Here is a 15,195-nt window from a genome sequence, read left to right as displayed (position 1 = left end):
TTGTAAAAGTGACATGCCGTCCATACAAATGAGCCTCCGGACGCGGCAGTTTATTTAGTATCCAGTAGAGAGTGATACAACAACAGAAACCTTAATTCGTTTTGTAAGAATTCAGCCTTTACCTGTAAGCCCGCCTTCCTCATCCTCCCCGCAGCCTTATACAGGTGTTCCTGACTCCTGAGTAATAGACATCATTCGCAGAATGTCCTTTCGGTTTCAGTTCCCTTCTGGTGACATAAGAGCAGTGTCAGTGGGGTGTGCCCCATATATATATATAGGGCTGATCAGCTGCCGGTGTCCCAGTACTGTCTGCATAGAAGCACAGAACAGGCAGCACCTGCTCACTGCGGACACAAGGCAGAACCACAAGTGGAAGAAGCCTGATGAAGGATTCCTGGAGACGTGAGGCTCCTACACCTAGCAGACAGCAGAGGGCGCCACACGCCGCAAAATACTGATGGCAGCTGAATAACTGAGAGCTATGGCCGACGAGCTGAGCATGGCAGCAGCACAGGGCAATGTCCGGCGGGTGAGAGAACTGCTGGAGAGGGGGGCTGACCCCAACACCACCAACTCCTATGGCAGGACAGCTATTCAGGTAGGGGGGACTCGGCATGTACAAGTCAAAAATGGGGATAGGCTATGGATGGATGGATTAGATAGAAAGACAGATAGATACCAAGATGGATGGATAGATAGATAGATAGATAGATAGATAGATGGATAGATAGATGGATAGATAGAGGGATAGATAGATAGATAGATAGATAGATAGATAGATAGATAGATAGATAGATAGATAGATAGATAGATAGAGGGATAGATAGATAGATAGAGATATATACGCACACACACGCTCTCAGACTTCCACATAGAAGAGAACAGATCCAGCAGCCGACAGTAGCACACACAGACACACCTGCGTACATGGCTAATAATCATATTCCGAAGCCATGTTAATCATACATTTTGTGCATGTATATTTACTGTGAGTGAGTGTGTATACACCCACACACACATATATATATATATATATATATATATATATATATATATATATATATATATATATAATATATAGATAACATACATAATATATGTATATATATATATACATACGGGTATCATACACATTAGCCATACATTGTAATATATATATACACATATATATCTTAGGTCACATATATATATATATATATGTACACATATATATATGTATATATATATGTACACATATATGTCTTAGGTCATATATATATATATATATATATATATATATATATATATATATATATATATATATATTGGCAGGTATATAGGTAGATGGATAGATAGATACAGTGGCATTCTAGAAAATTTAGAACTAACAAGCATAAAAATACATTGCTGCAGGCACAATAGCACAAAAAAACCCACGTAAACCATAAATCTAAATATTAAATATACTTATAACAGCCAGCGGGACACAGGGATAATCGACCAGACACCACCACTAATCTTACCAGCATGTCCTGCATGGCATCAGTTTGTAAGGTGACAGTTTACATTTCTCTGGACGCCACTGAAATTGCCCCCTGTATATTCCACACAGTATGGCGCCCCAATAATAATTGTATAATTATGCAGGCATATTACCACATGTCATGACATATCATTACTGCTGCATTATTCTTGTTAGTATATGTTTTTCTGGCAACGAATCCTGGAGGGTCTGCTATAACTACATACCTGTTAACACCCTTTTTGGGTATTCTGTCTGTATACTATATATTTTTATTAATTTTTAATATTTGATTCATTAAATAAAATGTTCATTCATTACAGACAGATGATTGCTTCTTCCATGTTGTTATTCCTACTATACCAGCTATGTACATACAGAAAGTGTAAATCTAGGAAACAGAAAGGTGCAGACATTGCTGCAGCCTTCTCAGCACCAACAAAATAATAGAATGATAATATGGATAGTGTCAATGGTAAATATTAGTACAGCACATAAATATACACAATAGAACTGAACGGAGTTACTAGGTGTATATAGTATATGTGAATAGAATGTGTAGCACAGAAATCTCCTAAGTGTATCTAATACTGGTGATAAAGCCTAATAGGGATAATATATATTCTTATAGCAGCACATAACATAGGGGTACAATTCAGTCCACAGCAGTCAATGTCAGGTTATTTCGTTGGTGCCATCACACATTTTCCTCCTTGTCCAGTCCATCATTGTTCTTCCCTTTATAAGGCAGCTCTATACATTCTGCCCCATACAGGTCTCATGTATATGGGCAGGATAAGGCTGAGTATACTCTGCCCTCAGCACGGCCCGTCCTCACATCACTGGGAACAGTTTTCCCTTCTCTGCTGTATAATGCTCCACACGATGTTACTTGTAATGAGTAAATATCGGTCTCATGTTCCTCCCAATACTGGGCTGGATATCGGCTCTGCTCTCTCTAAATATCTCAGATAATATACACAATATGTCAGTGATAGAATTCCTGCTATACCTGCATTTACACAGACATGTATACATGTGCAATGCCTGGAGAAGGCTGCAGCAATGTCTGCACCTTTCTGTTTCCTAGATTTACACTTTCTGTATGTACATAGCTGGTATAGTAGGAATAACAACATAGAAGAAGCAATCATCTGTCTGTAATGAATGATAAATAGGAGGAAAAGGGAGTTTTTAAATGCAAAAATAGTTTATTTTAAACAAGGAGGGGTTTTGGCAGACATTAAAAACAAGTATAGAGGGCAAGAAAGGCAGCAAGTAAATATAAATATCACGGTCTATTACAGAGATGTATACATGATGATAAAATGCAGAGAAACTGCTGGAGATGCAGTGATCCCTCATAACATTTATATAAGATAAGCTATCAAAATATAAAGTGCTACAGTGCAAGTAAAAGCCTAATCATCAGTGCAAATTCATCAGGTTACATACATGAGCAGTTCTCTGCATAGGCTATCTTATATGCAGGAGTCATAAAAGCCTGTCCTAAAGAAAGTCAAAACCATCACAGGATAATAAATACCTTTTAGATAGAAATGGAAAGAAATCACTGGTGCCCCGCGTTCGTGCCCAGAGTACAAAGGTTACCCCCAGCCCACCGACACGTGTTTCGCCTGGAGGGGGCTTTCTAGCTATCCATTATCTATCTATCCCTCTATCTGTCTGCTATCTATCTATCTATCTATCTATCCCTCTAGCTAGCTATCCCTTATCTATCCCTCTATCTATCTATCTATCTATCTATCCCTTATCTATCCCTCTATCTATCCCTCTATCTATCCCTCTATCTATCTATCTATCCCTTATCTATCTATCCCTTATCTATCCCTCTATCTGTCCCTTATCTATCCCTCTATCTATCTATCTATCTATCCCTTATCTATCCCTCTATCTATCTATCTATCTATCCCTTATCTATCCCTCTATCTATCCCTCTATCTATCCCTCTATCTATCTATCTATCCCTTATCTATCTATCCCTTATCTATCCCTCTATCTGTCCCTTATCTATCCCTCTATCTATCTATCTATCTATCCCTTATCTATCCCTCTATCTATCTATCTATCTATCCCTTATCTATCCCTCTATCTATCCCTTATCTATCCCTCTATCTATCTATCCCTTATCTATCCCTCTATCTATCTATCTATCCCTTATCTATCTCTCTATCTATCTATCCATTATCTATCTATCTATCTATGTATCTATCTATCTATCCCTCATCTATCTATCTATCTATGTATCTATCTATCTATCCCTTATCTATCTATCTATCTATCCCTCTATCTATCCCTCTATCTATCCCTCTATCTATCTATCTATCTATCCCTTATCTATCTATCCCTTATCTATCTATCCCTTATCTATCCCTCTATCTATCTATCTCATATCTCTCCCATTTTCTACAATAAATATATACTGCACTATAAGTATCATCAAATCAAAAATCTCCATAATAGACCACTATGAATGAATATCATTATCAAAAATGCCCTCCTTAAAAAAAGGTGAAAGGAACACCTAATGGGGGAGAAAGTGTTGCAAATACAAAAATGAAAAATCAAATATTTTATTTAATGAATCAAATGTTAAAAAATGAATAAGTATATACAGTATACAGACAGGAGAATACGCAAAAAAGGGTGTTAACAGGTATGTAGTTATAGCAGACCCTCCAGGATTTGTTGCCAGAAAAACATATACCAACAAGAATAATGCAGCAGTAATGATATGTCATGACATGTGGTAATATGCCTGCATAATTATTATTGGGGCGCCATACTGTGTGGAATATACAGGGGGCAATTTCAGTAGCGTCCAGAGAAATGTAAACTGCGACCTTACAAAGTGATGTGAGGACGGGCCGTGCTGAGGGCAGAGTATACTCAGCCTTATCCTGCCCATATACATGAGACCTGTATGGGGCAGAATGTATAGAGCTGCCTTATAAAGGCAAGAACAATGATGGACTGGACAATGAGGGAAATGTGTGATGGCACCAACAAAATAACCTGACATTGACTGCTGTGGACTGAATTCTACACCTATGTTATGTGCTGCTATAAGAATATATATTATCCCTTATGGCCAATATTAGATATACTTAGGAGATTTCTGTGCTACATATTCTATTCACATATACTACTGTATATACACCTTATAACTCCATTCAGTTCTATTGTGTATATTTATGTGCTGTACTAATATTTACCATTGACACTATCCATATTATCATTTTATTATTTTGTTGGTGCCATCACACATTTTCCTCCTTGTCCAGTCCATCATTGTTGTTGCATTGTTCTTCCCTTTATAAGGCAGCTCTATACATTCTGCCCCATACAGGTCTCATGTATATGGGCAGGATGAGGCTGAGTATACTCTGCCCTCAGCACGGCCCGTCCTCACATCACTGGGAACAGTTTTCCCTTCTCTGCTGTATAATGCTCCACACGATGTTACTTGTAATGAGTAAATATCGGTCTCATGTTCCTCCCAATACTGGGCTGGACATCGGCTCTGTTCTCCCCGAAGATCACGCTCCATATTTCCCTACCGATTAGTCTATCGGCACCACATGTCCTTTCTCAGATATAGTAAATATCCTTTTATATATATATATATATATATATATATATATATATATATATATATATATATATATATATATATTCCTTTGGGACTACCTTCATTATTATTATTTTTTTTTATCCATATATAATTTTGTTTTGTTCTTTTGATCTCTATTGCATACATTATATATGAAGATAATATATGTACACACACATATATATGTATATATGTGCACATACAGATTAGTATTTAGTAGCAGATAAGTAGCAGTAGCACAAATCAAACAACTGTAAATGTATTTATTTATTTGTACACGCCTGATAGATAGATAGATAGATAGATAGATAGATAGATAGAGAAATATACACACACACACACGATATATAAAGACACACAAGATGATATCTGCACTCATATGATATACAATATATAAATATACACATATACACACAGGATATATACCTATATACACGCATACACACATAATATGTACATATACACACACATATGAGATTATATATGTATATACACACAAACGATTATATATACATATATAAACTCATTTTATATATATATATATATATATATATATATATATATATATATATACACACATGATATATACTGTACATATATGCACTCACATGATATACACATATACATACACACAATATATACACATGCACATTTTTTTTTATATATATATATATATATCTATATATACACACAAACGATTATATATACATGTATAAACAGATAAGATATATATACACAGATAATATAGACATGTATACACTCACATTTATATGTATATATATGCACACATATGACAGCTAGATATATATATCTACACAAACAAATAATTATACATCTGATATATACAGTATATCTATATCTAAATACATATACACACACACGCGATATATATCAACATACAAGATCATATATGCACTGATATGATATATAATATATAAATATACACGTACATGACATATATACATACATACACACATAATATATACATATATACACACACAAACATATGAGATTTTATATATATATATATATATATATATATATATATATATATATATATATATATATATTATATATATATATATATATATACATACAATCAAAATTGAAGAAAAAGGCCGGCACTCTTCTTTATGAATGTAGATTCTTTTTATTGACAATTCCATGTACAGGCGTCAAATATTATAACACGTTTCGGCAAAAGCCTTTCTCAAACAAAAGATGATTATTGCATCACAATTCCCACTCTAAATAATAAAGGCTCATGGATCTCGTAGGAGCAAACACCCTACTCATTTGCATAATCAAATATATCAATTAACATATTAGTGAAACTCAAATCCCAAGATCCAATTCAAGTTAAAAAAACAAAACAAGAAAAAATATATACTTTTATAAATGCAGAGCATATAAGGGAAAAAGGGGGAAACATCAATAATAATAATTAATGTGAATCATCAAAAATAAAATAAATAAACTCTTGTTCATATAAATTATTGCAATACATTTTTTGCCATTTTTTTCTATTATAATTTTTTATAATTTTTATCCTTAAGGATTCACATAGTATCATGAAATTTAAACTAGAGAAACATAGGTTATATTATAGCAACCAAACAAATAAGCTTCCAAAAGCATTTGTTTACAAAGTTACATGATGGAGTTATATTTATATCACAAAAAAATACACAGAGAGAATTTAATCAGCGAGTCATTCATTACAAAAAAACACTAATGTCATAGTCTCTATTCAGACCAACATATACACACATAAACAATTTTATATAGCTATATATACATATATAAACACATGATATTTATATGCCAATGTATGTAAAGCGCTGTGGAATTAATAGCACTATATAAATGAATAAAATTATTATTATTATTATTATATACACACAGTCACACAATATATACATATATACACTCACATGATATATATACATATCTATACACAAATGATTCTATACACATATATACACATGATAGATATATACATATATGTATATATATATATATATATATATATATATATACATATATTTATATACACACATGAAATATTGGCACACAAGATTATATATATGTTCACATATGATATATAATATATAAATATACACATATACACACACAAGATATACATACAGTATATACCCAAATTTATATATATATAGGATTGTATATATATACAGAATATATACACACACATGATATATACATATATACACACACATACACACATAATATGTACATATATACACACATATGAGATTACAAATATATATATTGTGTGTGTATATATATATATATATATATATATATATATATATATATATATATATATACACACACACACACACAATTGATTATATATACATATATAAACACATGATATATATACAGTACAGACCAAAAGTTTGGACACACCTTCTCATTCAAAAAGTCTCTTTCCCAGTCTGTCTCTGTCTCTTTCCAGGTCTGTCTCTTTCCAGGTCTGTCTCTTTCCAGGTCTGTCTCTTTCAAGGTCTGTCTCTTTCCTGGTTTGTCTCTTTCCCCATCTGACTCTTTCCCCATCTGTCTTTTTCCCCGCCTGTTTTTGTCTGTCTCTCTGCCTTGTCTCTTTCCTTGTCTGTCTCTTTCCCCGTCTGTCTCTTTCCCCATCTGTCTCTTTCCAAGTCTGTCTCTTTCCCAGGTCTGTCTCTTTCCCCGTCTGTCTCCCCGTCTCTTTTCCTGTCTCTTTCCCTGTCTGTCTTTGGCCATCTCTTTGTCTGTGTCTTTTCCTGTCTTTTTCTTTCCCTGTCTGCCTGTCCCTATTTCTCTATCTCTTTCCCCATCTGTCTCTATCAAGGTATGTCTCTTTCCCCATCTATCTCTGTCTGTCTCTCTGGCTGTCTCCTCTTTCACTGTCTGCCTGTCTCTGTTCCTGCCTGCCTGTCTGTCTTTTTCCCTATCTGTCTCTTCCCATTTCTGTCTCTTTCCCCGTCTGTCTCTGTCTATCTCTTTCCCCGTCTGTCTCTGTCTGTCTTTTTCACCGTCTGTCTCTGTCTGTCTCTTTCACCGTCTATCTCTGTCTGTCTTTTTCACCATCTGTCTCTGTCTGTCTCTTTCACCATCTGTCTCTGTCTGTCTGTTTCACCATCTATCTGTCTGTCTCTATCTCTATGTCTCTTTCCCTGTCTGTCTCTGTCTGTCTCTCTGTCTCTCTCTATCCATCTCCCCACTGACATCATATTACGTCACACATAAGCTTCTTATACTAAGGCTATGTGCGCACTAGAAAGTGCCTTTTTCTTCAGAAAAATCCAGACCCTCTGAAAGAATCTCGCACCCGCGGTAAAAACCGCAGTAAAACTGCACCCGCGTTTTGCCATGATTTGCCGTGGATTTGCCACGGATTTGTGCGAATTTACTGCAAGTTGATCCCCGCTGATTTTTACCATTATCTATAGCAAAAACTGCAGGTACCTGCGGAAAAGAAGTGACATGCTCATTAATTCCGCAGTGGAAAATCCGCGGGTAAATCCGCAGGTATAAAAAAAAAGCAGTGTGCACACAGTATTTTTTAAAACCCATAGGATTTACTGGGGACTGACTGCAGCAATGTTAGACACATTTTCTGCAGTAAATCCATGGAAAATCCGCGGGTAAATCCGCAGCGTGCACACAGGGCCTAACACTGTCTTTTGTTTCTATAGCAACCAATCACAGCTGTTATTAATAACCTGTAGATCCAGGCTCCATTTACTTTAATGGAAGCATGTTTTTGTAGAGTAACTGTAAAGCACGGGGTTAAATTTTTCTGTGAAAACATAGTCTACGACGTTCCCTGGGTCACATGAGGAGTCTGTGCAAAAGTTCGTGATTGTAAATGCGACGATGCGGATTCCTTTAGCGGACATACACACACACACATACACTGAGCTTTCTATATTAGATATACTGTATATATACACACATTACATATAAAGACACACAAAATTATATATATATATATATATATGCACACATATGATATATAATAAATAAAGTTACACATATACACACGGGATATTTATACAGTATATATATATGTACACCCACACATGATATATGCACACACATGATATATACATATATATATATATATATATATATCTATATATATATATATATATATATAGATATATATATATATATATATACTGTATATATATATATATATATATATATATATATATATCTATATATACATATATATATAGCTATAGATATAGATATAGATATACATATATATATATATATATATATATATATATATATATATATATATATATACACACACAAACCCCAGACCTGAACTCCAGTCTCGAGACCTGAACCCCATTGAAAACCTCTGGAATGTAATCAAGAGTAAGATGGATAATCACAAGCCGTCAAACAAAGAACTGCTTATATTTTTTCACCAGGGGGGTTATAAGGTCACCCAGAAACAGTGTGAAAGACTGGTGGAAAGCATGCCAAGATGCATGAAAGCTGTGATTAAAAATCATGATTATTTCACAAACTATTGATTTCTGAACTCTTCCTGAGTTAAAACATTATTAGTATTGTTGTTTCTAAATGAACTTGTTTACTTTGCATTATTTGAGGTCTGAAAGCAATGCATTTTGTTATATTTTGACTATTTCTCATTTTCAGAAAATAAATACAAAATTTATTGCTTGGAAATTCGGAGACATGTTATCAGTAGTTTATAGAATAAAAGCACAATTTACATTTTACTCAAAAATATACCTATAAAAAGAAAAATCAGAAAAACTGAAAAATTTGCAGTGGTCTTTTAATTTTTGCAGCTGTATAAATAAATATATATATATATATATATATATATATATATACACACTACAGTTCAAAAGTTTGCTGTCACCCAAACAATTTTGTCTTTTCCATGAAGAATCATACTTTTATTTATCAAATGAGTTGCATAATGAATAGAAAATATAGTCTAGACCAGAGGTCTTAAACATGCTGCCCACGGGCCGCATGCGGCCCCTGAGGCTGCTTGTTGCGGCCCGAGTGCCCACAGACCCTGTAACGGCTTTACTACAGTTGATGCATTTGAGGAACAGCGCGGGCTAGAAGCTCTCTGCTCTCTACCAATCAGGACCGGAACAATCGAGGTTGCAGGGGTCGCCAAACAGGAGTCACAGGAGGCAGCAGCCATTCTGGAGCTCACACATGTCCTGGCTACTTAAGCAATTGTATATTCACTGCTCTCCACGCCCATAATCCCGCCCACCTCTTTCCACTGAAGCTGATGCTGAGAGGTGGGCGGGATTATGGTCACAGTGATCACCCAACCGCTGGCTGTGTGCATCTGCTGGGCAATGGATATCCCACTGGGCCCCTAGTACTCTGTCCTCCAGCATACAGCACATATGCTGCATGTTCCATCCATCAGAAGAGGGGAGAAATGCTGAGCACAGCCATCCCCTACCTATTCTCACTCCTCTGGAGCCTCGCAGGAGTAAGCCCCGCCTACCGGGAGTAAGCCTCGCCCACTGGCACGGAGCTGCTGTGGAGTTTAAGGCCTGTTGAGGGAGTGCTGCAGAAATATGAGAGACTTCTCAAGAGTTTGTATCCTTCTCTCCTGTACTGCAATTGCTCTGTAGCCAGCAGTAGCAGGAGGCTCCAGAGGAACACAATGCAACCTAAACCTGAAGTGAGTACTACAGCTATCTGAATGATGACTGCCCCACTGCCTTCTCCTATCCTCCTATTTGCCTCTCACAGCTGCACTATCCTGCCACCCTCCCCCACAGCTGTACTCTCCTGCCACCCTCCCCCACAGCTGCACTGTCCTGCCCCCCTCCCCCACAGCTGCACTGTCCTGCCCCCTCCCCCACAGCTGCACTGTCCTGCCCCCTCCCCAACAGCTGCACTTTCCTGCCCCCTCCCCAACAGCTGCACTCTCCTGCCCCCTCTCCCACAGCAACATTCTCCTGCCTCTAAACCCACAGCTACACTCTCCTGCCCCCTTCCCCACAGTCCTGTAACTGATGATATGCCTCACCGCTGTCCTGTGATGGTGGCCCACCCTCCTCATCTTCATGGTTTGCTGTCAGACATCCAACTTTCTTATTTCTTTGTATGTACAGTGTGTACAAAATGCTCACATATACAGTATATAAAGAGAAATCTAGTGTATATGTCTGCATTTGTGTGAATGTGCACACGTGTGGCATTTTTAAAATTCAGAAACTAAAAAGCAGAATTAATACTAAAAGGGCCAAAAACCCCTCTTAAAAATACCAAAACGTATGTACCATTAAAAAAACAACTACCATTTTTAGATGCAACATGAATAAATCTATATTGTTATTTATAACACAAATATAATGTACAGGAAAAAAAAAGATGGCTAAGACTATATACCAGGATGGGGGACAAAGATACAAGCATGGGATGGGAAACCTGAGTGCAGCTTTCCCATGCTTTGCTATACATTTTTCACCTCAGCACCCAGCATTCCCATGCTCTGATATCTCTCAGAACCCAGATTTCATATATTCTGATATCTATCTTGCCCTCAGAGCCCAGCTGATGCTGAGTGCTGGGTCACCCACCCATGCTCTGCTATACATCTTTCTTTTAGCACTCAACTTTCCCATGTTTTACTATAAATCCCTCACCACCCAGCTTTCCCATGCTCTGATATCAAGGGCAAGCTGGGTGCTGAGGGAAAGTTGTGTAGCAGAGCATTGGAAACCTGGGTGCTGAGGACAAGATAGATATCAGAACATGGAAAGCTGGGTACTGAGGGAAAAAGGGATATTGGAGCATGGGAAAGCTGGATGCTGAGGGAAAGAGCCAAGTGTCAGCGTAATCATCCTGTACCCCAAGGGGGGGGGCCCGGTCCTAATTTTGCACCGGGGCACATTAAACTCTAGTTACGCCATTGATACCAATGTCAAGCAGGTAAAATCCCTGTATGAAGTCACCTGCTTGCCTGTAAATGGAAGAGTGCAGAGAGCTCCTAGCGCATGCTGCGCCGCAAATGAATCAAGTGTAGTAAAGCCCTGCCAGCGCTGGCCCCTTGTATAGTAACGCGATCATCATGGGGTCTACGGGTCTGCAGGCCACAACAAGCAGTTAAGAGAAAACAGGGAATGGAGGAAAGGTGAGAAGAGTCTTTATTTTTTTGTGTATGTCAAGAACGGCATAATAGGGAACTAAGATGAGGACTGGAGACATTATTACTTGGCAACAATGCTACAAGGATGGGCACAATGCTACAAGGATGGGTACAATGTTAGAAGGATGGGCACAATGCTAAAAGGATGGGCAAAATGCTGCATGATGGGCACAATGCTACAAAGAAGGGCACAATGCTGCAAGAATGGGCACAATACTACAAGAATGGGCACAATGCTACTGGGCACAAGGATGGTGGACATTACTACAGGGGACAAGAATGGGCACAATGCTACAAGGATGGGCACAATACTACAAGGATGGGCACAATGCTACAGGATTCGCACAATGCTACAAGGATGGGCACAATGCTACAAGGATAGGCACAATGCTACTGGGCACATTACTACTGGGCACATTACTATTGGGCACAAAGATGGGCACATTACTACAAAGCACGAGGATGGGCACATTATTACTGGGCACAAGGATGGGCACATTACTACTAGGCACAAGGATGGGCACATTACTACTGGGCACAAGAAAGAGATAAAAAATGTTTTTACCATTAAAAATGATGTTTTAATAAATAAGCAAAAAATGTTCACAAAAAGTAATCCAAAGGTGTATAGAAGAAAATACATGGAATCACTAAAATGTCACTTGGCCCTGCAAAGAATGTGGCCCCCCAAATATTTTTTTTTCTATGTGCGGCCCATACACCCAGCCGAGTTTAAGACCCCTGGTCTAGACATTGACGAGGTTAGAAATAATGATTTTTTTTTTTACGTGAAATAATAATTTTCTCCTTCAAACTTTCCTTTCGTCAAAGAATGCTCCCTTTGCAGCAATTACAGATTTGCAGACCTTTGGCATTCTAGCTGTTAATTTGCGGAGGTAATCTGGAGATATTTCACCCCATGCTTCCAGAAGCCCCTCCCACAAGTTGGATTGGCTTGATGGGCACTTTTTGCGCACCATACAGTCAAGCTGCTCCCACAACAGCTCAATAGGGTTGAGATCTGATGACTGGGCTGGCCACTCCATTACAGATAAAATACCAACTGCCTGCTTCTTCTCTAAATAGTTCATGCATAATTTGGAGGTGTGCTTCGGGTCATTGTCCTGTTGTAGGATGAAATTGTCTCCAATCAAGCGCTGTCCACAGGGTATGGCATGACGTTGCAAAATGGAGTGATAGCCTTCCTTATTAAAAATCCCTTTTACCTTGTACAAATCTCCCACTTTACTAGCACCAAAGCAACACCAGACCATCACATAACCTCCACCATGCTTGACAGATGGTGTCAGGCACTCTTCCAGCATCTTTTCAGTTGTTCTGCCTCTCACAAATGTTCTTCTGTGTGATCCAAACACCTCAAACTTCGATTTTTTTGCCCATAACACTTTTCCAATCTTCCTTTGTCCAATGTCTTTATCTTTTATTAGCCAGTCTCAGATATGGCTTTTTCTTTGCCACTCTGCCCTGAAGGCCAGCATCCTGGAGTCGCCTCTTCACTATAGATGTTGACACTGGCTTTTTGCAGGTACTATTTAATGAAGCTGCCAGTTGAGGACCTGTGAGGCGTCGATTTCTCAAACTAGAGACTCTAATGTACTTGTTTTGTTGCTCAGTTGTGCAGCGGGGCCTCCCACTTCTACTTGGCAATTTCTCACATGGAATATCCTTCATTTCTAACAACAAGAATAGACTGTCGAGTTTCACATGAAAGTTCTCTTTTTCTGGACATTTTGAGAGTTTAATGGAACCAACAAATGTAATGCTCCAGATTCTTAACTAACTCAAACGAAGGTCAGTTTTATATCTTCTCTAATCAGCAAAACTGTTTTCAGCTGTACTAACATACTTGCACAAGGGTTTTCAAGGGATTTCTAAACATCTATTAGCCTTCTAACACAGTTAGCAAACACAATGTAAAATTAGAACACTGGAGTTGTAGTTGTTGGAAATGGGCCTCTATACACCTATGTAGTTATTGCATTAAAAACCAGACGTTTGAAGCTAGAATAGTCAGAGTTAATTTTAACAGTGAGAGACAAAATATCAAAAATAGAATCCAGAAAATCACATTGTATCAATTATAAAAAATTATTCTCATTTTGCAGCAAAAAATAAGTATTTGATCTCTCTGGCAAACAAGACTTAATACTTGTTGACAAAACCCTTGTTGGCAAGCACAGCAGTCAGACTTTTTTTGTAGTTGATGTAGAGGCTTGCGCACATGTCAGGAGGAATTTTGGTTCACTCCGATTTGCAGCTCTTCTCTAAATCATTAAGATGTTGCTTGGCAACTCGAAGCTTCAACTCCTTCCATACGTTTTCTATGGGATTAAGGTCTAGAGACTGACGAGCCAACTCCATGACCTTAACGTGCTTCTTTTTGAGCCACTCCTTTGTTGCCTTGGCTGTATGTTTAGGGTCATTGTCATGCTTGGAGACCCAGCCACAACCCATTTTTAATGTCCTGGCGGAGGCAAGGAGGTTGTCACTCAGGATTTTCCAGTGCATGGCGCCATCCATTGTTTAATTGATGCGGTGAAGGAGTCCTGTGCCCTGTAGTAGAGAACTACCCCAAAACATAATGTTTCCACCTCCATGCTTGACAGTGGAGATGGTGTTCTTTGAGTCATAGACATCATTTCTCTTGCTCCAAGCACGGTGAGTTGAGTTAAGGGTAAAGAGCTCAATTTTTGTCTCATCAGACCACAGCGCCTTCTCCCAATCACTCTCAGAATCATCTAGGTGTTCATTGGCAAACTTCAGATAGGCCTGCACATGTGCCTTCTTGAGCAGTGGTACTTTGCGGGCACTGCAGGATTTTAATCCATTACAGCGTAATGTGTTACCAATGTGGTCCCAGCT

The 15,195-nt window shown here is 37.8% G+C and overlaps 1 protein-coding gene across 1 annotated transcript in view; it reads left to right on the top strand.

Annotated features, from left to right (window-relative positions):
• The first annotated feature begins 317 nt into the window (after positions 1 to 317).
• Positions 318 to 15,195, top strand: part of LOC142296196 (cyclin-dependent kinase inhibitor 2A-like) — a 34,241-nt gene continuing 19,363 nt past the window's right edge. Inside the window, exon 1 of the mRNA XM_075339503.1 lies at positions 318 to 598. Coding sequence (XP_075195618.1) covers positions 482 to 598 — 117 coding nt within the window. The 5' untranslated portion in view covers positions 318 to 481. The remainder of the gene's footprint in view (positions 599 to 15,195) is intronic.

This window comes from Anomaloglossus baeobatrachus, chromosome 1, assembly GCF_048569485.1.
Source record: "Anomaloglossus baeobatrachus isolate aAnoBae1 chromosome 1, aAnoBae1.hap1, whole genome shotgun sequence".
Classification (NCBI taxonomy): domain Eukaryota; kingdom Metazoa; phylum Chordata; class Amphibia; order Anura; family Aromobatidae; genus Anomaloglossus; species Anomaloglossus baeobatrachus.
The sequence above is the reverse complement of the archived record's forward strand: the minus strand, read 5'-3'. Positions and strand labels throughout refer to the sequence as shown.